The sequence below is a fragment of the Rattus norvegicus genome, chromosome 6 (assembly GCF_036323735.1).
Source record: "Rattus norvegicus strain BN/NHsdMcwi chromosome 6, GRCr8, whole genome shotgun sequence".
Taxonomy (NCBI): domain Eukaryota; kingdom Metazoa; phylum Chordata; class Mammalia; order Rodentia; family Muridae; genus Rattus; species Rattus norvegicus.
Window position 1 is genome coordinate 133722276 of NC_086024.1, and position 23861 is coordinate 133746136.

Genomic DNA, 23861 nt, shown 5'->3' on the forward strand with positions numbered 1-23861 from the left:
ATAGGGGAGGTCACCAAGCTGTGCTTGGGTTGGGGACAAGGGTAGGAGGGAGGTCCATCCTGGGACAGGATATATGGAACTGGGGTCTGGAAGTGGTGTGGGATCAGTCAGGGGAAGGCACAGCCTCCAGGGGTGCTCCTTATCGGAGAGCTGTCAGCCCTTGCTGTGTTGGGGGCATCGCAGTGGGGGGTAGAATAGAAACAGGAACCTGGGAGAGGCTAAGCAGAGGGGCTACGAGGACCCAGGGAGCATCTGCAGGACTCAGCCTTATGGGGGGGCTCCAACTCTCCTGCCTGGCACTCTCATCCCTGCCCCCCTCCCCAAGACTGTCTTCCACCCTAAGACAGGGTCAGTATGCAGGAGAGGACAGTGGACAGATGGCCTCGCTATCCCTTGTCCCCTGGGCACTATACCCCTCAGAACCCAGGTCAGGGGGCTTTACTGCCAACTGGGCACCAAGCTGGCTTGAGGACAAATCTTCAGGCCCCTCGCCACTATCAACAACCACAGGGACACTCACTATCAGGGCAGCTGTAGGAGGCCTGCTTTTCCGCTCTGTGGTCATAAAACCATCAAGGTCTGGGATGGTCAGGGACATAGGCTGTTGAGCAGGGTGGACAGTCCCTGCCCAGAGCCATCAACACTTAGGTCTTCAGACACCCAGCTTGCACGGTGTCCCTTCCTCCTCACCCCCACAGGTCTGCCCCTCTGGACACGTGCATGTATGCTCTCACAGGCTGTCTCCAGAGTGCCGGCAGTGTACTTAGTGCTAGCATCTGGGAGGAGGCAACTCGTGAGGAAGGAAGCTGGCTTGGAGGTGCCTTAGTTTCCCTATCTGAAACAAAGCCCATGGGCTACTTGTGACCACCATGATGTCCCTTAAGAGGCCCCCTGAGCCTCCTTCCAACTCTGCCCCAGGGTCATGAGGCCTCCTGACACATGGTGCCCTGGCTAGGGATGTGGGTTACCTGGACCACTGCAGGGCGTGTACGAAGCAGACACCCCCCAACCCCACCCTATGCAGCTCAGAAAGTCCCAAGGTCCCATTCTTGTGGCTGTTTTCTTTCTCTTTTTAATTGTTTTTTTAAAGACTTATTTTATGTATATGAGTACTTTAGTTGCATGTCTGTGCATGATGTGTGCCTGGTACCTCTGGAGGTCAGAAGAGGGTGTTGGATTCCCTAGAATTGGACTTGAGGACAGTTTCAAGTTGGTCTGTATGTGCTGGGAATCAAACCTGGGTCCTTTGTAAGAACAAATGCTCTCAGCTGCTGGGCCATCCATCTCTCTGTCAGCAGTTCAAGTCTACCACCTGTCATGCCACATTTGTCAGCAGATCTGGCTCAGTGAGCCCCCTCTGTCCTCAGAACCCACCTTCTGCTCCACCTCCAGACCCTAGTCCATGTAGAGTTTACCAGGACCCTGCAGTGGTTATCTCCTTCTTGCCTGGAGCTCAGGCCTCTCTCCCGGTTTGTTCTTCGCCTACCTTCCCAGGCTTGCAAAACTGCCCCCCCCACATGCTGGTCACCCTCCCATTTCTGTCCCCAAAGCACATGTAACTGTAAATTTTATTTATTTAGGAAGGTTTCTGTCTGCTCTAACAGGTTAGGGCGTTTTCTTCTATATATTCCTTGATTACACTATCCTTGGTAAACAGTGGTGCTTAATAAATGTGTTGAGCCTGTGATCAATGAGCCCATTTCTGTCCCCAAAGCACATTTAAGTGTAAATTTTATTTATTTAGGAAGGTTTCTATCTGCTCTAACGGGTTAGGGCATTTTCTTCTATATTCCTTGATTACAATATCCTTGTAAACAGTGGTGCTTAATAAATGTGTTGAGCCTGTGATCAATGAGCCCATTTCTGTCCCCAAAGCACATGTAACTGTAAATTTTATTTATTTAGGAAGGTTTCTATTTGCTCTAACAGGTTAGGGCATTTTCTTCTATATATTCCTTGATTATAATATCCTTGGTAAACAGTGGTGCTTAATAAATATGTTGAGCCTGTGACCAATGAGCCCATTTCTGTCCCCAAAGCACATGTAACTGTAAATTTTATTTATTTAGGAAGGTTTCTATTTGCTCTAACAGGTTAGGGCATTTTCTTCTATATATTCCTTGATTATAATATCCTTGGTAAACAGTGGTGCTTAATAAATATGTTGAGCCTGTGACCAATGAGCCCATTTCTGTCCCCAAAGCACATGTAACTGTAAATTTTATTTATTTAGGAAGGTTTCTATCTGCTCTAACGGGTTAGGGCATTTTCTTCTATATATTCCTTGATTACAATATCCTTGGTAAACAGTGGTGCTTAATAAATGTGTTGAGCCTGTGACCAATGAGCAAACTAGAGTACAAGTGACAAGTCAGAGGGCTGAGGCCAGACCTTCAAGGCAGGAGAGGGAGGGCAGGTTGGAGCCAGTGAGTGGGGACATATGTGGGGGGCGGGGCAGGTGGGCTGCTGGGGGCTACACCCGAGGCCGGCCTGCGGAGCAGGGGTCTGGAGTCTTGGTTACATCCTCAGTCTTGGTTTCAGGAAAAGCACATGTGGCCCCCAGGGGGACGCTGACACGGGAGTGAGGCTACCTGACAATCACTTGTTTCTCTGGAGCCAGCCTCCTGTGTGCCCCTCCCCCACCCCACCCCCATCCCAGCGTTGGAGGACAGCCTGGCCCACCCAAGGCTCCGTGAAAGCATTAAGGTGAGAAGTTGAAAGCATGGGTCAAATGCGTGAGCAGATGTCCCTGTGAAAATAAAACCAACCTCCGGACACCAGGACCAAGTTCAAGAAGAAGAAGTCAGCCGGCCGTGCTGGGATCCTGAAAATCCATTAGCAACACACAAAAGACTTCAAACAGAGAGTAGGAGCAAGCTGGGCTCTGTTCAAAGGTGGAGTGCCTGCTGGCACTTGAGGCCCCGAGTGCCAACCCAACACCCTAGCTTGAGACGCAACAGTGTCAAAGGTGTGAAGTCCTGTCCACCCAAGGACCACAGTGAGCGGAAGTGGTGACAGAAGGCGCTGACCTGCTGGAACTGGCTGTATAGATACTCACAATCCACAGCCACACTGGATCCCTCGGGGAAGTGCCTGGAGATGCCACCCAAGACGGATATCAAATGACAGGAATCCAGCTAGGAGAGACCCCATGTCTACCTGAGGAGGGAAGTTGCCAAGGACCTGGGCAGTGGCACCGGGTGGGTGCCTCTGGGTCTATGATCATGTGTGCCCTGCCGCACACAGGACACTTGTCCATGGATGTCCACAGTAGCTTTGCCTACTGTGACCCAACCTCTCAGGAATGCTTGTGGCTCAGTGGGATGGCCAATCACTGAGGCAGCCCCCACCCACAGCCAACCAGCCCCAAGGGGGCAGGGCAGGTGGGGATTCAAGTGAAACACAGTTGGAACTGCTGAAGATACAAAAAGCCAGGGTCTCGGTGACTCTGAGGTTGGGGCTGTGAATGGGGGAAGGGTCTCGGAGATCTGGGTTGGGTGGCAGTGTGCACTTGGTCCTCAGGCTTGCTGTACATGTTAGACATGTGTGATCACTGGTTCTGTGTTGCTTCTCTGGAGACTATCATGTTCCACTGCTTTAAGGACTGACTGGCTTTGGCAGAAGGCGTGGTCATCAGTGAGGGGATCTTTGGGCTTGCCAAGCACTCCCTACACCTCAGCACAGAGGCAAAGCTGCAGCTCAGAGAGTGGGGGGGGGGCTGCCTAACAGGGTAGCAGAGAGAGGCTCATGGCCACCACCCATCAGGCAGCCGAGATACAGAGATGACCCAGTGTTGCAGCGTCTGAGTTTCATAGACAACTGGAGGTGGAGTACCTGAGCAGGGAGAGGTTGGGCTGCAGCCATGAGGCCAGACCATCAGTAAGTGTGGCTGTGCACCCACTATGTGCCAGTGCCCCCCCCAGGAGTCCTACTGTGTGCAAGTGTTTGCCAGGCACTGGGGCTAGCAGGAGAGAGGTCAGAGCCAAGTCTTGTTCTCAGGGTGCCCGCGTGTGGCACTGGGGAGGAGAAGAACCTCATTCTGGATGTCTGGGACAGTCCCCTGACCTCCACTCCCCGTTCCTCCTCTGTCCCATAATGCTTTCTGAGCCCAGAGGTCTTTGTGCTCTTGTAGAGTATCCTGCCTATCCTGTGATCCTGAGCCTCGGTTCAGGCATCCTTAAGAGTCATTTCCCAATACCTCAGGAAGCTAATGTCCCTAGCCTGGAGCATCCTGGGCAGACCTCAGTTTTCTGTCCTGAGTGCTTGCTTTGAATGGCTGGGCTGGGTCTCAGCATCCTGGACAGGGCTTGGTGCACAGATTGGGTAAGAACCCCAGCGTAGAGGGTCATTAGAACCTCAAAGTTTACTGTATAGCGGAATAGGAAAAGGCTGTACCAGCAGGGAGGACCATGGGAAAGGCAGTAATTTGCTGAAGGCTCCATAGGGGAACCACAATGTGGAGTGAGAGTTGGGCGGAGGGGCGAGGAGAGGGAGAGTCTGTCACAATTCTGCTCACAAAAGGCTGCCATCGAAATCATCCTTCAAGTTAGCCACCCAGGCTCAAGCTTGAGGCGGGAGGGGTGAGTGAGGGGGTTAGGGGAGCAGTGGGAGGGACCAAGGCTGGACCTCCCAGAACTCTAGTTCCAATGTCCCAGGCTGTGGCATTGAGAACCCACATTCTCTGCCCCAGGAGGCAAACCCCAGCTCATATCACCTTCTGTCTGGATACCCAAGACCCTTTCACTCAAGCACAAATACCTTTCCTCTTGCCTGGGACTAGTGGACTGTCCCCTCTCTGGAGACAGTCTACCCGGGCCTCCGATGTGCTCTTGACCCCAGACTAGACCCTTGTTTTCCCCTTCCCTCACATCCCTTGGTAGGGGCATTTCATCCTGCAGCTGAGGAAGCTCAAACCCAGAAGAGGAGGACTTGTCTAGAAGCTAGATCTGTGAGACCCCAAATCCTGTGACACCCTGAAGGAGTCATGTGACTGGATTCCCTTACCTCTGGTTCCTCAGGCCCAACCCTCATCTCCAGTCAGAAACTCACTGTGGCCCTCAGTAACCATACCACCAGGGAAGGAATGTTCTGGAGGGAGCTGGGGAAGCATAATGCTAGAAGGACAGCAGCTGACAAGAATGAGCCCCTCCCCAACTCTGCGGGGGGAGGGGACCCTTCACACTCCAATTCCAAGAGGTATACCGAGTCCCCTCTTCTAGACCTCACCAAATCTGGAAGGTCATGTGATCCAACTCAGTCCCAGGGCCCAGGCCCTAACCACTGCTCCCAGCCCTCCCCTTTCAGCTGAGGACAGGACATCTACCTACCTATGTCCCCAGTCAGGTTGACCAGGCCCCAGGCTTGACACACACACAACACCCAAGGCCCTTGGCTGAGCATAGGGAGGGAGGGAGAGAATTAAGTAGGGAGTCTATCTGAATTTTTCTCCAGTCCCAGTTGGGCTGGATAGTGTCCCCTCCCTCAGTGTGGGGGTGATGATGAAAACCAGCCAGGGGAGGGGCCCCAGGGAGGGTCCTGGCCTGGGGAGGGCCTGAGGTCATTGCTATGACCATAGTTAGAACAATGGCGTTCTAGGCCTGGATGCTTCCATTCGGGCCTGGACCATGCAAGGTGGGCCTTGGCCCACTGACTTCAGGTTCTGTTCTGAGGTCCCAAGAGGCTGGACCCCTCCCAGCTCAGGGTATGCTGGTGCCAGGCCTGTGGTCCTCTGCTCTTGTCTCCAGATACCTGGGTATCTGAGACCACTCATCATCAGAATTGAAGGTCAGATGGGAAGGCCCAGCCCCTCCCCTGGATCCAGGCCCCACCTTGGGCCAGGCCTGAGCTCGGCCAGGCCTACCCCTCAGGGACTGGTGGCCTGCTACCCAGTTATTTCCATATTGACAATTTTGGTCTTGGACAAGGGGGCCAGGAGACCATCCAGACCAGGGGCGATGGCCCCGAACCCAGAACCGGAGGACTGGGCCTAGTGACCACACACAGCCTGGGCCCAGGCTCGGGAGGAAAACACTGTGGGGGGGGGAGGGGGGTTGTCCGAAGAAAAGGGCGAAGGCGGCCAAAGCCGCGAATATTCAAATGGGCTGGTCCCTGGCTTGCCGCGCGCCGGGGCCCCTCGGAACCCGGGCCCCCATTCTATGTTAGGGTGCGCGGGAAGGCCTTGGGGGCGCTTCGGGCCGCGGCCGCGGGGTTCCCCCAAAATGGCTCCAAGACGCGGGGCCTGGGAAGCCGCGCGGGCTCTATCCCCGCCCGCCGCCATCGGCGCAAACTTCGCTACCCCGGCCCCGACAACTGTCGGCGCAACGGCGGGGACGCGACGCCGGGGTCCCGGGGTCCCAGGGGGCAAGCGCGCGAGGGCCTTGGGGACCGGCCGGGGATGACGCCCCTGTCGTGGCCGCCCCGAGTCCCGCGCGCTGCCCCGCGCCCAGCCGCGCATCCCGTTCCGCCACCCGCGCCCACCCCGCGCCCACCGAGCCCCGCCGCGCCCTCTGGCCGGCTCTCCCCCTCACCCCCGGCCCGCCCGCGGCACTCACCTGAGTTTCTCCATGTCTGCGGCAGAGGCCTGCGGAGAGCAAAGGAGAGGGTCAGCGCGCAGCAGGGCGCCCCACTGGCCCTTTTCGTGGGCAGCCCCGTGCGCGCCCCAACCCGCACCCCCGTGCCTCAGTGGGCGCGTCGGGCCGCGGCTGTGTAACAGGTGAGCCCGCCCGGGCCGCCGCCGAGTTACGCCCCCCGGGCCAAGCCGGAGACCGGTCGGGGACGCGAGGTGCAGCGGCCCGGGCGGCTAGCAGCCTCGCTAGTGAAGGGGCCCCCGCCGTGCCCGTCGACTCTTGGGCGGCTGCGGCCCCCGCCGCTCCCCGGCCCGCCGTTAACCCCTGCTGCCCCGTTCCCTCCCTCTGTCCCTCCCGAGCCCGGCAGCGCAGGAGCGCCGAGTCGCTGGAGAGTGTTGGAACCACGCACCCGGCCGGCGCTCACGCAGCTCGAGGGGAACGGCATCGGAAGCGAGGCACTCTTGCTTCTGCTCAGGACCCTTCTGCCCTCCGATCTGGGGTTCGGGGCCTGCCCCCCCTCCTGGGCCCGTGGGATTAACCCCGGCGCGTCCGGTTCTCTGGCGGGGCTCCGGGCCGCTGGCGCAGACCCGCCCGCGTGCTGCGTGGAGACCCTCCGGGGTCGGACGGCCTCTCCTCGCGCCCGGGACCCACTAGCCCCTGTTAACCCTGCGGGTTCCGGCGAACCCTGGGGACGGTGAGCGGCCCGAGCGGGATCGTACTTCCTGCGCGCAACGGGCTCTCCAGCGCCCGGCCGAGGCCGCCCCGGGGCTGCCCCCGCCCTCCCGCGAAAGGCAGTGCTGGAGTCTGAACCCTGGGACGACGCCACAGACCTGGGAAGACTGATCGCTGCCCATCCCGGACCCTCGCGCTGGGCGCCGCGCCGCGTCCGCCGGGAGCGCGCTCCGCTCGGTCCGGGCCCCACGCCGCCTCCCCCACCGCCCCGCCGAGCGAGGGCGCAGCCCGGCCTCGGAGCCGCGGCTAGGCTCGGCCAGCAACTTCCCCGGCGCCCGAGAAGGCCTCCCTGGTGCTCCCCCAGCCTCAGTTTCCTCTCCTGAAATCTGGAGGAGGGAAGGCGGGAGGAGCTCGGCCAGGCGCTCTGCAGCCCTCCAGCTCTGGCGGGCTGCAGAGGGGCTGGGTTAGGGAAAGGACCCCTGGGGCGCCCGGTGGGCTTCCCTCCCCGCACACTTTAATAAAAGTTTACAAAAAGCACGAGCCCAGACCCCCTCCTACGAATCTTCCTTCAGGACTAGAGTTCTCTAGTTAGAGTTTGGCGCATACCAGCACGACCCCCAGCGCCCCTCTGCCCCAGGCCCACCTTTTTGAGTCCCCATCACAGCTTTCATCTCCTGCATTGGGTCCCAGCACATAGCAGGCACTCAATAAACACGGAGAGGGCATGCCTGGGTCCTATGGCACAGAAGTCCGGTTTCTCCAGCCTTCCCCTGGCTAGCTGTGAGTTTCCACGCAGGAGCCCCGGATCTCCCCAGGACACCCAGCACCCAACAGTCTTGGCCTCCTCGAGCCAGCGCAGGGTGGGAGGAGCCGTCCACTGGCAGGGTCAGAGCCAGCCAGGATGAAACCAACCCCCCCAGTCCAAGTGCTCATCTAATGGCTCCCCACTCACTTGGTGGCCGATGGGGATTCTACCACCAGGGAGGAACACCAAGGAGAGCAGCGGGCTCTCCAGGGGTTTATCTGGGGGTACACTTCCACCCCAAGTCTGGGGTCCACCTTAAAGAAAGCCACCTGCCCCCGGCCCAGGGCGGAAGCTCCTTCCAGACATCGGGCCCTAGATCTACAAGAAGCTGGGCCCTCAAGCTGACATTGCTTGTTCGGTCTGGACGCCATTCTTAAAGGCCTCTTTCACCCAAAGGCAGGGGCCATCCCTCATCTGTCTTCGGCCTCCTCAATCACTCACAGTGAATGACCTGCCGGGGCATTTGTCTGGAATTAATAAGAATGTATTAAAATTTAATTTTAAAAAGCTAACATCAATTATTTACATCGACGATTTCAGCTCTTCTAGAAGGCTCATCTGGGAACCCCCTTCCCCCCAAGGGACTGGGAAAGAGGCAAGGAAGGTGGTGGGTAGCTTTGTGGCTAGGGTGGGGGTGGGGCGGGGCAGGAGACAATAGAGATGAACCTCTGCCCCTTTTCTCAGCTGTCTTAGATTCTGGGCCCCTGGCTTTGATGCTCCTCTGACCCAGGACCGGTAGGACACCATGCTTTCCGCCCCCACCCCCAGGCACCCTCCTCCCCGGGCCTTTACAGTCGGTCTCCACAAGCAGCCCTGCATGGAGAATCGAGGTAGCTACTGGGTTTAGATCGAGCCAGCCAGAAGCCCCTGTCTTTGCCAGTGCCATCCAGAGCAGCCCGACCAGGTGGAGGAGGGGCCACCAGGCATGGGGTTTCAGGGACTGGGGACCTGAAGCTGGCCCTCCTGAGCCATGGTGTTCGTCAGCATTCATTTCAACTCTGTGCTCACCTTCGTTAACCTCAGACATGGGGAAGCATCTACAAAGGAAGGTGGAGGTTGGGACCTGTGGCCCAGGGGACCACTGCTTTCCAGCACTTTCACTTGAGCCTGCTTGTGGATGTACCTCTCTTTCTCAGGCACCTGCCACAGCTTGCAGGGCCTGCGATGCCCCAAGGGTCCCCCCATCACATGTCCTGTGCCCCACGTTGGGCTCCCTGTGACCAGGGTGGGCCACTTTCTTTCTGCCACCTGCATCTTTATTTCCTACAAAATTCTCATGAATCAAGTGTGAAATGACAGAAGCGGGAGGCTTGCCCTGGTCTGGTACCCACCCTCTGTCATTAGGGAACAAAGGCTTCCCTATCCCATTGTGCCCTTGAGGTAAGTGGCTATGCCTTGGTGAGGATTGAAACACACTCGGCCCTACCTAGCAGTGACCCCATTCTTCCCCACACAGGCCATCTGGTCACCCAGTTTCCTGTCTCAGGACCTATGTGCATCTAGGATGCTATGCCCAGACTTCTGCACAGCTGATGACTTCTTCTCTGGCTACACAGGCAGTGCAGGACCCTCAGCCCTGGTTACTGTGTCACAAGGCAAGGTGGCACTTCAATGCACAGGTGAGGACAGCCTGTGTGAAAGACGGTGCCTTTAACCCAGTCCAGCTATCTGTCTCATCCTCCAAAGGTCCTCCCTGGCCCTCCCTGAAGCCTGCCTTTGCCAGCCAGAGGTCTGCCTGGGCTCTTGGGTACCCTGGGAAGAGTTCTGCCCATTGAAGACAGGCACAGGTCCTGCTACACACAACAGCCTAGGTACGCACTGAAGCCACTTCAAAGGAGCAAGTCAGCCTGGAGGAGGGCCTGCACCCAGTCCACATTTGTCCTCCCCTGTCCTTCCTGGCTTTTTCTCCTCCACTCCCATCCTGACAGGAGCAGAGGAAACAGCTTAAGCTTATGGGGGAGAGGGAGAGCCTACCCCTCATTGACTGAAATGGGGAAATCTAATCAGCCGTGTCATCTCAAGCAAGGCTCTCTCCCTGTCTGAGCCTCAGTGCTTCATCTAGGAGGGAGGGATGGAAAATCCCCTGGGGAGTGCTGTGATGGACAGGTGGCCCATGGAAGGGGCTGTCCTGAGGATTGGGCTGCAAAGTGTGCCTGCTACAGAAAGCCAGTCTTTAATGGCTATTCGCGGAGGACACCTCCCAAAGGACCTCAACTTGGTCCTGGCATTCTTGTATTCATTCAACGAACATGGGTTGGGGGCTGAGACCTGATACTGAGGAAGGGCAGTGTCTACCTGCGCTGATACTCATTACCCCAGGAGTTTATCTGAAGTTCCTGTATCAGGCCAGGTGGGGACCAGGAAAGGCTCCCGGACACAGACTGCTTACAGGTGGTACAGAGGAGGGAGGAGGGAGGAGGGAGGAGGGAGGATGGAGCCCTGGTCTGGAGGGTCTGAAGCTGCCCGAACAGTCTGGAGGGAGGCATCCATGGAGACATGGGAACCTGGAGTTGGAAAACAGGGTCAGGAAATGCAGATCTGGGAGTGGCAGCCCGGAGGTGGCACTTAGGCCCTGACATTGGTCATTATAGCCCTGAGGTCCCAGGAGCCAGGCCAGTACCTAGAGGCTCCATTGTGTCCAGAAGCAGAAAGCAGAGTAGGTGTTGCTAGGAGGGTGAGAAGTTACCTGTGTGCCACGGCTGGATCATGGGAAGTTGAGGACAGGATCTAGCATCCCTAGGCACCCCCTCCCACCCCCCAGGCTCTGTGTGTGTGCTGTAGGGTCTCCATGGCAACCTCAGCTGGTGGGGGCAAGAAGAATACCCTTCCAAGACTGCCTCGCAAGTTAGCATGGCTTGGCGCTGGCCCAAGAAGAGGGCAAGGCCTCCTTTTTAAGTACAGCAGACCCTGCCTCCTTGGGCTTTTCTGGGCTCTCTGGGCTCACAGGGATCCCCCTGCAACCCTCTTACATTGTCACTGAGGCCTGTGCCTGCAAACTGGCCTACCAAGCTAAATCTGGCCTGCTAGCATGTTGTATTTGGCCTGTTTGAGGTTTCTTTCTTTCGGTTTTTTTCTTTTCCTTTTAATGTTTGAGCCAACATTTAAAAATTGGAAGAGTTTACATTTTAAAATCCATATTTTTGGCTCCTACTGAAAAAATTTGGAAGATCTAGCAACTCCGTCCCACATTCCCACATGGTAAGAGATCGGGGGCATGAGGCAGTTGCCCCGCGCAGCTCCCAGTGAGAGAGGCACTTTCCAAACCCACGGGAAGCTACTTGCTCTGGGTCACTCAATATCAAGCATATTGTCACAATCCTACCCCACCACGTCACTGGCTCGGTGTCTCTTGATTTCTTTTTTGACACTTAGTTCTCAAAAGAAAAAAAGTTGGCTTTGAAGTCACTCACACTGGGTTAAGTAAGACTGAGCTTCAGTCCCAAGTCTGTAGCAGCTGCAGTTTCCTATGACCGTCCACACTGGCAGTCTCATTTACCTACTACCTGTGGCCAGACAGGACAGAGGCAGGACTAAAACGCAGCACCACATTCGAGTCATCCTCTCCCTCCCTGGAGGAGGCACTGGTTCTCACAGGGTTTTCAGGCTGGTCCCACCCCATCCTGCACCCCTGGCCCAACAGGTCCCCAAGACTCTCAGCTACAACCCCTCCCCATGTGCCACCCCTGAAGGTTGTAACTAGAGCCTTTGAACCAAGCCTTCCAGAGGCCTGGGTGTCAGCAACTCCTCTGCGCCCTGAAGGTCCTGAGAGGCAGGGTGTGGGGGAGGGGGTAATATATACAGACACAGCTGCAGACAGTGGGGGTTCCTGACTATTAGTGTCTCATGGAGGAGATGGGGACATGACCAGAGTCATTCACTGCTGGGAAAACTGAGGTCCAGGAATGTAGAAACACCCATCCAGACACACACTGGGCATCTGGCCCTGGTGGACCCTGAGGAGACTCTGGGGACCTCTAAGAAGCAGAGGACTCTATGCCCCCTCCCAGGACTGGCTCTGCAGGCAAGCCATGAGGATGGACTGGAGACTCACTGCAGCTGGGTTCTGTAGTGTCCTTCCCTGCCCATTGAGGAACATAGAAGGAGATAGCCCATGTGGAGCTTAGAGCAGGATGAGCCAATAGGCACGCAGACCCCTCCCTAGACCACTGGCTATCCCAAGAGCTATAGACCTTTGCTAATGGAGTTTGAAAGAAAGAGAACTCCAGAATAAGCACTGTCCTCCATAATAGGGTATCTTTAGGAGCCTCTGGTAAACCAGGAAGGCTTGGCTGACCCAGCAATGCTGTGCTATTGTTACCGGGATTGTTTACTCAGATCCAGACCTGGTTGGCTGCTCTGAAGCCAGAACTTTCACTTCCACATCCATGACTCATGCTTTGGGTTCTTAGGTCTTCGTTCACACAGATCACAACAAAACTATGATAACGCGGTCAGACAGGACCTGTAAGGAGCAGACTCATTCATTCATGCTTATGCTGGGGTAGGGGGATAGGATTGGGACTCACCCCGTCCAGGCTGGGGGAGCAAGCTGGCTCTCCCTGCTCACCGCAGCCAAGGCCTGTGGCCTCCTCCAAGGAGTGCCAGGGACACCGAGCCGGCTCCTTCTCCTCTGAAGCTGTGACCCTAAGCTGGGGTTCCTGGGTTGGGCCGGTGCTGTGGTCACCTGGAGAGGGCTCCTGGCTGTGGCCTTGGGAGCCCCTGAAGCCCTCTAGGGTCACTGGATCCAGCACACGCACAGTGACCTCATCCAGGAACTTGGAGAAAGGCATCCTGGCCTCCCGCTGGCGGCACAAGCGGGCAAGGGATCCCCCAGCAACCCTGCAGCCTGGGCCAGGGGATTCTGCTGGAGAAGGAGAACCCGGACACCCCAGTGCCTTAGTCTCCCAGCTCGGGTGGGATACGATGTTCTCTGGGCCCGTGCTGGGGCTGTGGATCTCCCTCCTGTGGGCTTCTGCCCTGGATGACAGGAGGGAGCTGGAATGTATCCGTCCAGAGCTTGGAGGGTCAGGGTTCCGGGCCTGGGAGCTGGCTCCAGTAAGCATCCTTCTTAGGCGGTCCAGTGCCATGCTTTCTGTCATCTGTCTCCACAGGCGGAACACTCATACCCTCTCGGGTCAGGCCACAATGACCAGCGAATGCCCTCCTACCCATTGACTCAATGCCAGCACCCAGCGGCCCCGCCCCTAAAATTGATTGTCATTCAAGTGCCAGAGAGAGAAGGTCACATCCTCAGCTCTGCCCAGTGGGCAGACAGGGGATGCCATGGCTGAAACTAGGAACTGGGGACTGAAGGACAGACAACAGAAACAGCTACCGCTCAGTATAGACACAGGGAAGCCATACGTGCAGCAACGAGGCCGGATTACAAGTGCCGAATAACTCTTCCTAAAAGTGTGCATTCAGGGCCAAGGAGATGGTTCGGTGGGTAGAGTGCAAACGTCAGGAGCTGAATTCAATTCAGTTAGGAACCCATATAAATGTGCGAGCGGAGAGGGAGGAGAGGGGAGGGCAAGAGAGAGGGGAGTGCTGGGAGTCCAGAGGAGGATATGGGGGGAAGACGGAGGCAGAGAGTACTGGAGGCAGAGAGTACTGGGAGAGACAACTCCGCTACAAGTTAGAAACCCAGGACAATGGAAACTCCCAGAGATCTATGAGGTTGACCCAAGCTACGACTCCTAGATATGGGAATATGGAGCAGGAACCAGCCATCTCCTGTGACCAGGCAAGGAGGCGTTGGAACACTAACCCATCCACAGAACCTTAGATCCACAATCTGTCCTGCCCACGGGATGTGCAAAGAAGGAGTGGAAACTGAGGGGCGGGCCAACCCATAACCGGTCCAGCTTGAGACCCATGCCACGAGAGGGACCCACCCCTGATAGTAACGATATTCTGCTCAACTTGCAGATAGGGACCTAGCATAACTGTCATCCAAGAGGCTTCACTCAGCAGCTGATGGAAACAGGTGCAGAGACCCATAGCCAAACATTAGGCAGAGCTCGGGGAATCCTGTGGAAGAAGAGGAGGAAGGACTGAAGGAGCCAGGGAGGTCAAGGACACCACAAGAAAACCTACAGAATCAACTGACCTGGGCCCATAGGGACCCACAGAGACTGAACTAGCTAAACAGAGAGCCTGCATGGGACAGACCTAGGTCCTCTGCACATGTGTAACAGATGTGCAGCTTGGTCTTCATGTGGAACCCCTAACATCAGGAGCACAGGCTGTCTCTGACTCTGTTGCCTGCCTTCGGATCCCTTTCCCCTAGCTGGGCTGCCTTGTCGAGCCTCATTAGAAGATGTGCCTAGAGTTACTGCGATTGATATGCCGAGGCTGGTTGATATTCCTGGGAGGCTTCCCCTTTTCTGAGGAGAAGAGGAGGAGGGGTTTGTGGGGGCAGGGGAGGGAGGAGACAGGGAGCAAATGGGAGGAGAGGAGGGAGGGGAAACTTCGATTGATCAAGATGCAATGTAAATAAACAACTTAATAATAATAAATAAGTAAATAATAAACTCGAAAGCGGTAGACCTCTCTGTCACTCCTGCACTGGACAGAGGGAGGCAGGTGGGTCCAGGGAGCTCTCGGGCCAGCCAGTCTAGCTGAACTGGGTGGAGAGCAACAGGAAGTCAAATAATGTTAACCTCTCACTTTTAGATGTACACATACAAACATGTACACACATCCCACACGCCTACCAAAAAAAAAAAAAAAAAAAAAGAACAAAGAAAATGCATTTTCATCTGGGATGCAAGATAGCATCCCAGCTAAAAGCCCATACTTTCCAGGCTCCCTTGCAGCCAGGGAAATGAAAAACACCGGGTGCATCACTTAGGGAGCTCTCTACCACAGTCCAGGCAGCTTCCCCACATCCTACAAGGTCCTACTCCTCCACCCCTCTGACTCTGTGGTTGGAGCTGTGACAGCCGCATTGCACCATGAAGCACACTTGTGGCAAAGGCCATACGAAGAGACAAGAGGAACAGAAGGACAAGACAAAACTGGATCCTCACAGTAGCCCTACCCTTCCTGCCCCTGTTGTCACCTTAACTGTAGAAAGATGGCCCTGTCCTGCTTACGTCATAGCTACTCTAGTCTTGGTGGCTAGTGTACCAGGGAGATACTCGGGGATGAGGTGGGTGGTGGCGGCTGCTAACTCTGGAGTGGGGACTTGTAGTGATGGCCTAGGTGCAGCGACATGGGGTAGTGCCATGAGGCAGGAAAGCTGTGCGCCTGGGTCACCCCTGAGCTTCACAGGAAACTAAAGTGGTAGCAGCCCAGGCCCTCAGCCATCTAGCAGCCTCCACTACTACCTGTCCACACTGCACATCTTGAAGTCTACTAGGACTCTGCAGGACGAGCCCCCAAGGTGCCAGCTTTCTGGGTGCTGCTAGACACCTCTTTGGAGGCCATGGTAGCCATCCTAATGGTGGCAGGATTCAGCAGGCAGTGGCACCACCGAGGGCTCAGCTGCCCTCAGTGGGAAAACTGCAACCAGCTCTGTGCTACCCCGACCACCTCCCCACTACCTCTACCATCACCTTTCAGGCCCCACATGCCACCAAGTCTCACCTGCAACCCTGTGATCACCTGCCTCCCACATGGGGCCATACCAGCTCTGTAAACCTCGGCCTAGGCAACTCGACAGTGTCATATGTCCACCCGGCTTGCAGAACTCTGATGATCCAGGGCCGTCCCACCACTGCCCCCAGAGGAATGCATCTAGTTCTCGAATGTGCCAAACTCTTGGTGCCCCAGTGGCCTTTGCAACACATGTGCGCGCTCTTCATTCTCTTCCTCATCTAACTTTTGACTAGCCTTTAGAGCCCCAGTTCCATAGTTTGTCCCTTGCTGTCCCCACAATTAGATCAGATGTGTCTGCCAGCGTCTTTCATACCCACTGCCTTTCACATGACACAGCCCCCCAGCAATCATCTGCTCGGTCTCTGTGGCTCTCATTTGAATAACAATTCTCTGCACTGCATCTGACACATAGCACAGGCTTAACATGGCTTAGGATGGGTGGGTGGATAGGGGGCTGGGTGGATGGATGGGTGGATGATGGATGGGTGGGTGGATGGGTGGATGGATGGGTGGGTGGATGATGGGTGGGTAGATGGATGGGTGGATGGATGGATGGGTGGGTGGGTGGATGGGTGGATGGATGGATGAATGGGTGGATGGATGGATGGGTGGGTGGATGGATGGGTGGATGGATGAATGGGTGGATGGATGGATGGGTGGGTGGATGAATGGATGGATGGGTAGGTGGGTGGGTAGGTGGATGAATGGATGGATGGGTGGGTGGGTAGGTGGATGAATGGATGGATGGGTGGGTGGGTGGATGAATGGATGGATGGGTGGGTGGATGAATGGGTGGATGAATGGATGGATGGGTGGGTGGGTGAATGGATGGATGGGTGGGTGTATGAATGGATGGATGGGGTGGGTGGGTGGATGGATGGGTGGGTGGGTGGGTGTATGAATGGATGGATGGGTGGGGTGGGTGGGTGGATGGATGGGTGGGGTGGGTGGGTGGATGGATGGGTGGGTGGGTGTATGAATGGATGGATGGGGTGGGTGGGTGGATGGATGGGTGGATGGATGGAGGGGTAGATGGATGCATGGGTGTATGCATGGAGGGGTAGATGGATGAATGAGTGGGTGGATGATGAATGGATAAATGGGTAAGTAGATGAATGGATAGGTGGGAAGACAGACTAATGAATATGTAGGTGGATGGATGGATGGATGGATGGATGGATGGATGGTTGTGTAAGGGACTGAGTGGATGAATGAATGGATGGATGAATGGGTACATGGATAGATGGATAGAGTAATGGATGGACAGGTGAATGAATGAATTGGTAGATGATGGATGCATAAATGGGTAAGCAGATGGAGAGGTGGGTGGATGGATAGACTAATGAATGAGTAGGTGAATGAATTGGTGGATGGATGGACAGGTGGATGGATAGATGGGTAGGCGGACCTATGAGTAAGGAAATGAGTAGCTAGCTGGATGAATGGGTAGGTAGGTAGATGGATAGACTCACTGATGAATAGGTGAATGAATGACTGAGTGGGTGGGTGGATGGATGATGGGTGGGTGGATGAGTGGATAGATGGGAAGGTGGATGTGTGTGAAAGGTTTGACTGGAGGGGTGGATGAATGGGTAGGTGGATGATGGATGGGTAGGTGAAAGATGGATGGGTGTGTAAGGGAGTGGGTGGATGGATGAATGGGTAGGTGAATCAATGGAGGGGGATGTAGGGAATGGGTGAATGAATTTGTCAATGGATGGGTGGGTACCATGAAAGACATGCAAGTTCAGATATTGGCCCCCAGGTATTGTCCCAACCTGATGCAAGCCTACTTTGGGCTGTTGGATGAAGATGTACGGAAGTCTCCAGTCCCTGGAAGAACCACAGCGTCCCTGCCACAATGCCTGACGTTTCCTCTGCATTCCCAACCTTCCTCCACCCCTACCTCGTCACCTGATAGAACAGACCCCTTGGACTGGAGGACCCGAGGTTAGATCCTTTCCAATGGCCCATCAGACCTTGGAGCACCCTCTCATCTAACTGTACCCAGGTTTGCAGGGTAGGCAGGGCAGTAGGAACTGTGATGGGCAGAAGTCCCAGCAGAACTTGGGGTTCACTGGCAGGGGCTCTCATTTGCCTATGGCACCAGCATGTGTGGTCCCTGGAGGACCTGGGGCTCTGTCCAGCAGGTCCTTTGAGCCTATTCCTGAGTTCCGGCCATATCAGATGAGTTCTGTTGTCAAAACAACCTGCTGGCTCTCAGGCCGGCCATCACAACTCGTGGTCTGGGCCTGCTAGCCTCTTGGTAGCCTGAGTTACCATCTCAAGAAGGGATCCCCACTCCTGCCCACCTCCCAAGCCCTCCAGGGCACCACTCTCCCTCTGGTGGGTTGCATGGCAAGTCTGTTCTCCATCATGGTGGCACAGGATACCATAGGTGATGTAAAAACTCTGGGGAGAAGAAGGAGAGGCAGATGCTGCCTGCAGCTCCCGAGGCCCCACGTACAGGCAGGTGGTAAGCCCTGAGAACCCAAGTCATCTTGTTCTCATGATTCTCCAAGCTAGGGACAGCCACTCTGTCTCCAGAGGAAGATCTGGGATGTACTGGGAAATACACACGGTTCATCACAGACCACGTATGGAGCAGGCACCCTAGAGACCACTGCTTCTCTCCTGCATTCTCCAAGCACCAGATTTGCCCCCATGCTCCCCTTCATGGAAGCAATTCCAAAAAGTCCCCTGGGACACTTAGCTTCCTGCTGATAGCACAGGGATCCCCCCCAGACAGCCACAGCTCTTGGCTATCATGGCGCCTCACACCTACTCTGTGGATTATGTCACTCAGATTCAACCACCTCTCACTCCTCAGAAAGGAAGTGAGCTCAGGCTACCCAGACCTTCCTCAGGGTCTCCCCAACCATGAGAGAAACCTCCCACGTGATTGTCAGGCTGGCTGCTCATCTTTAGATGGGGCATCATGAATGCTACATGCCTCCCTGAATTCATTTACAGGGGAGCTCATTCCTTGGTGGGGTGAGCACAGGGGCCACTGATTTAGGACTCAGCATGAGGGTCTGATCCTCCTCCAGCTCTGCTCAGTTGTCTGTCTCTGAAGCAGAGGAATCTAGGCGCATGTGAACAGAGAGCGGCACCCAGAGGGCATGGCCTGATGCTCCACCTACGCATTGTGCCAACTGCCTTCCACCCACAGGTCCCGTAGCTATTCACCCAGCCTCCCAGGTCTGCACCTGCCAACCGCTGACAGGCGCTTATCCAGCTGTCATTCACAACCTCACTCCTGAGTCTACTGGCCGCCCGCTCGACCGTGTACCATTCCTGCAACTTGTCTTCATGGGTTGATGTGTGCACATCCGTGCGCAGGCCTGCCCTTCCACACCTAGGTCTAGGTGTCATTCACTGTCACTTCTCCTCTTGGACCCCTCTGTCCATCCGATTCTACCTCTTATCCAACAGGCATTCAAGGTTCTCCCTACCCCAGCACTCACTCAGTAATCTAGCTATTCACACAGCCATTCCCTCCGTGTCTATAAGCACACATTTTGATGCTTCCTCTGTATCCACCCCTCTCGTCACCCACATATCCCCTGACATCTACACAACCACCCCTCCATTCATCCGTCCTGCCCTAAGACCAGAAATCAATTCGCTTTGCACTCAGGCCTCAACATTTCCTTCTACTCATTGGGTCCTCACTCTAGATCAGCTCTTCCAGCTGTTCCCATACATTTCCTTTTCTCTTACAACCACCAGGCTTCCCCACCGCCCCACCTCTCAGATCTCTACTTACCTACGACGGGTCTACCCTGCTACATACTCCCACCCATACATTGCCTGTTGGTATCATCTCCCCATCCCAGCATGCACCACCAGAGGCACGCCCTAGAGCCTCTCCATCTGTCTTCCTACCCCACCTCCCAATTTGGTTCAAAGCTTGTTGATTGCACACAACTTTGACTCACTAGCTCAGCCTAGGGCTTGATAGCTGCTGCTTTTCTGAAGGAGATTCCCTCTGAAGCAGCACTCTGACCCTGGGCTCATTGTTGGACTCGTCTTGACTAGCGGGACATAGAGATCTCTCCTCACTCCCTGCTACACTGGCCAATGTCTACATCTCTCACTAGATGGCAAACTCCTGAAGGCTGGTTTACCCAACTGATAGCATGTATCAAGAAACTTGCAGAAACTATGCAAGGTGAACAGAGAATGCCCCCATCCATTTACCCATCTGCCCATTCTAAGTCTGACCCAGCAGGGACAGTGCTGTCCAACTGTCAGTCACCAGTCACCTGCTGGGGCCTACCTCTTCAGGCTGTGCCAGAGCCTTGGCCTCTGACACGGGGCTCTGTACAGGTTTAGGACCTTGCATGAGGTTACACAGCAAACCAGTGCAGAACAGAGACTGGAACCAACGTTCTCCATCAGTCCCATGACTAGCGCTGAGGCAGGATGGGAGGTGAGAGAGGACCCTGGGACAACTGTGGACCAATGCAGTGAGCTCGCAGCTCTGAACATTGGAGTCCTAAGCTGGAAGGACTTCCCTGGCCTTGGACTGAGCGTTTCTGAGAGATGCTTTCCGTGGTTCTTAGACTCACACCTTCTCACTTCCTGCGAGCCTTGTCCTGATACCCCAGCACTAACTTCAGCTCCCCCAGTTTAGCCTGTGGCCCTTCTCTGGTAAGTTGTAGGGGATTCTTGTGGACTGTGTCCAAGCCCTGTTGACCGATGTGCTGTACCCCCTTCCTCCCGTGCACTCATTCATTCACTTATCTATCCATTCACTCTCCGGGATGCTGCTACGGGAATGGTGCTGATGACGATACCCAGTACACAGTCAGTATTCTATAAATGGCAACCACTGCAGGCCAACCAGATGCTCAAGGCCTTGAGAGAGAGAGAGGGAGAGTGTAACTGGAAAGTCCCCGTCCCGACTGCTTCACACTGAGTTCTGCTCTTGGCTTATGTGGGTCCCTCATCCGACTTCCAGTCTATGGGAAGCTCTTACAGGCCGTGGCCCCAGGCAGCCCTGTCTTCCAGCAGTTCCAGGTTTGGAACAGGCCACAGGAATGAACGCACGCACGCGAGACAGTAACTTGGCGGGGTCCTGGGTGCTGTGCAGCAGCCCCTCGCCTTGCGCCTGCATCTGCCACTGTGCTTGCTTTCCAGAGCCGCCCTGATTATAGTGAGCTGTGGGAAAATTAAGGGTTTGCAGGAGACTGCCAGGCCCTGCTGCTGCCTCTCCGCCCTGCTTGTCACAGATGCCAGGCAGAGCCGCCCCCAAGGGCCACTTGCCCTAGTGGGCTGCCCAGACACAGCAGAGTGGATAAGGGGCTTTCTCTGAGACCTTCTCATACCCTAGACTTGTTAGTAGCAAAGATCACTTGTGCCCGGCCACTGAGGGAACTGAGGCCCAGAGAACGAAAGAGACTATCCCACGCTTCTAGGGGTCCAGTGTATTGGGACCTCAGGATAAGGGAGCCCATTAAGATGATGCCCCACATGTGCCCAAGGTGCTAGTCCGGGGACTGCACTGGTGGGCCAACCCTGGCCATCAGGGCTGCACACCTGCATGGCTCCCTTCTCTTGCAGCCAGCATTTGCTCCAGGAGACCTTCCTAGCTCCCATCCTGCTCGCTCAGGAAATTCAGGGATGTTGCCCACGCAGCTCTTGCCCCAAAGGAACCTTGTTCTGATGGGGTGGGCACACACGAGGAAGGAAACACCTCTAAACCAGGCAGGAAGCGGAAATGCTAGGGGCAGAATTCCCAGCCACCGTGCTGGGGCTCTGTGAGCAGGTCAGTGCCTGCAGAATGGCTCTGACCGAGCCCCTGCCTGCCCAGCCTCAGTTTCCTCGCCTGTCAATGGGGAGGGCTGCTGGCGGCCTGCTAGGGCCGCCTGAGATGAAGATACCCGAGGCTTGCGCGGGCTAACGCGCGGCCCACGCTCGGGAAGCGGCCCCTGGCCAGTCTCCTTCCGGCTCTGCGGCCTCTCCAGGGCCGCCCCCCGAACGGGGTGGGCTCAGCCGGGGCCCCCACACCCGCCTTCCGCAAGTCCTCAGGCCGCACGCGCACAGCAGAGGCGGAGGCCCGGCCGCCCCGCCCCGCGCGAGGGCCCCGGGCCCCGGCGCCACCCAGGGCCGCCGCGGGCGCGCGCAGGGACCGCCCCGGCGTGGTGCCCGCCGCCCCGCCCCGCCCCGCGCCCTGCCCGCCGGGCTCTCGGGTACTCACCGCCCGGCGAAGCCGGCCCGGCCGCCGGCCGCCCGTCCACATGGCCCCGGCTCTGCGCGCCCGAGCCCGCGGCCGGGGCTCCCCAGCGCCCCGCTTCCCGCAGGGAGCGCCCGCCCCCCGCCCCCGGCCCGGCTCCCCGCCAGCCCCGGCCCCGCGCAGCCGCGGCTGCTCCGGCGCTTCCCCGCGCCGCGCCGGGCAGGGCGCACGTGGTGGGCGCGGGGCGCACAGGGCGCGGAATGGCGGCGCGCGGGGTGAATGAGTCCCGCGCACATGAATGGCGGCGGGCATGAATGGAGGAGTGTGGGGTGCAACAACATGTGTCCTGGGCACTGCCTGGGTCAACTTGATGGGGGCCTTCAGCATTTAGTAGGCACCTGCTGTGTACCGGCCAGCTCCTCTCGGCTCCCCAGGGACCGACTTGGCAGTGAGGGACAGGTGCCTGCCCTCAGGGAGCTGGCAGTTTACAGACAGCAAAGTGGCTTCCAATAGTGTAGCCCACTGCCCTACCCTCTCCAAGTTCCTGCCAATGCCTAGCCCCCATACCTGTCATGGACTCCTTAAACAGCAGTTGCCCTCTGCCCACTTTTGGGCCTAACCTGTAAATCTTTATTTGGGAGCCCCGTAATAGTGGAGAGGCTCCTTCCTTCCAAGAAGTAACCAAATAGGAATGATGACTTCAGGAGGACCACTGTGGCTAGGGTAGAGCATCCCTCCTTTTGGCCCCAGTAGCGCTCAGGACTTGGCAGACTCTGGCATAGTGGCGCTGATGGTTCCAACCAATTGGAGCACAAACTGGAGCACGTGTGGAGGTCAGCCTAAGTCCTGAGAAACCAAGGTGCCCCCGCCCCCCCAGCATCTTTTCAGTCTAGTGGCGTCAAGCACACGGGGCCAGGAAGGATGTGGGGTGAAAGAAAGAGACAGCAGAGCCTACCTTTGGCTTCTCCCAGGGCCTGTGGGCTCAATGGTTCATGTGTGTTCATGGTCTCCTATCACAAGGCAGATAAGGGGGTACTAGCAGCGAACACAGCATGTATGTTGACTTTGTACCGTGGTAAAACATGCATGGCAAGAGGTGGCATTTTAATCACCTTTAAGTGTACAGTCCAGGGGCAGCGAGTAAATCCGTGCTGTCATGGGGCTGTCACCACCATCCACCTCTCTGCCTTATGTGCTGTGTACACTGCAGCTTCTCTCTCCTTTAATTAGGGGAGTAGCTGGTGCATTCAGGCACCGTGACAGTGCAGGAAAAGGGTGCTGACAGGGAAGGAAGAGAGAGGCAATGAAAGCGAGTCTCTGGAAGGAACGGGCAGACAAGAAGGTAGAAGTTAGGTGCGTCCCCTCTCCCCGGGGACATTATTTTGTAACAGGTGCAGAAGGTGAGGGTCAAGTGTGCCTCAGGATGTCCCCACCCCCCAGACTCTAGGAGCAGGGACCACAATTGGGACAGGTCCAAGAAGGCAGCACTGGCCCAGAGTGTACGGCTTATGCTAACCTCTGACTCAACGGTGGATGTGTCTTTTGCTCTGGGGATCTGGGTTACCCCATGCTGAGAAGAGAGGTAGCATGGACCACCAATCCTGATCCCTGCTGTCCTCACAGAGTAGGAGTAGCCCTTCAAGTCCTATGTTACCCCATACACAGCTCCAAAGGCCTGAGGGGGAAGAACACAGAACACAAATGCAGTTCCTAGAACTGGGTTCTAGCTACCTCTCCTGCCCTGGGCTGTAACCTTTCCCTAGAGATGGGTCCTACTCAGACGAAGCCGGAATGTTGTTCTCCTCTGCCCTGCCTCCTCTACTGCTAACGCACAGATGGCTAGGGAGGAGGGGGAGGGGCGGGTGGCTTCTGCCTGCCATACTTAGGAAGTCTACAGACTCGCCTGGGAAGGCCTTCAACCAACCTGACTCTGGAGCTGCTCCCAAGGCCTTGTTTCACCCCTCCCCCGACTAGACCACCTTCATCTCCCACCAGTGGGGAGGGGGCAGGGAGAAAGCTGGCCCTGGCTGCGGGT

The 23861-nt window shown here is 56.4% G+C and overlaps 1 protein-coding gene across 16 annotated transcripts in view; it reads right to left on the reverse strand.

Moving 5' to 3' along the window:
- Begain (brain-enriched guanylate kinase-associated) overlaps positions 1-21989 on the reverse strand; it is a 36255-nt gene extending 14266 nt beyond the window's left edge. For 2 of the 16 annotated variants that reach the window (XM_063262544.1, XM_039112985.2), the window contains exons 1-2: positions 21851-21989; positions 6552-6580 (exon numbers count right to left, since the gene is read on the reverse strand). In XM_063262544.1, the coding sequence (XP_063118614.1) occupies positions 6552-6580; positions 21851-21892 (71 nt within the window). In that variant the 5' untranslated portion in view covers positions 21893-21989. Of the gene's footprint in view, positions 1-3058; positions 3081-6551; positions 6581-6677; positions 6852-6975; positions 7504-7881; positions 8078-21850 lie in introns of those variants that run through there. The other 14 variants (NM_024163.2, NM_001111115.1, XM_039112981.2 and 11 more) reach the window with 14 other exon arrangements.
- Between the last annotated feature and the right edge of the window lie 1872 nt (positions 21990-23861).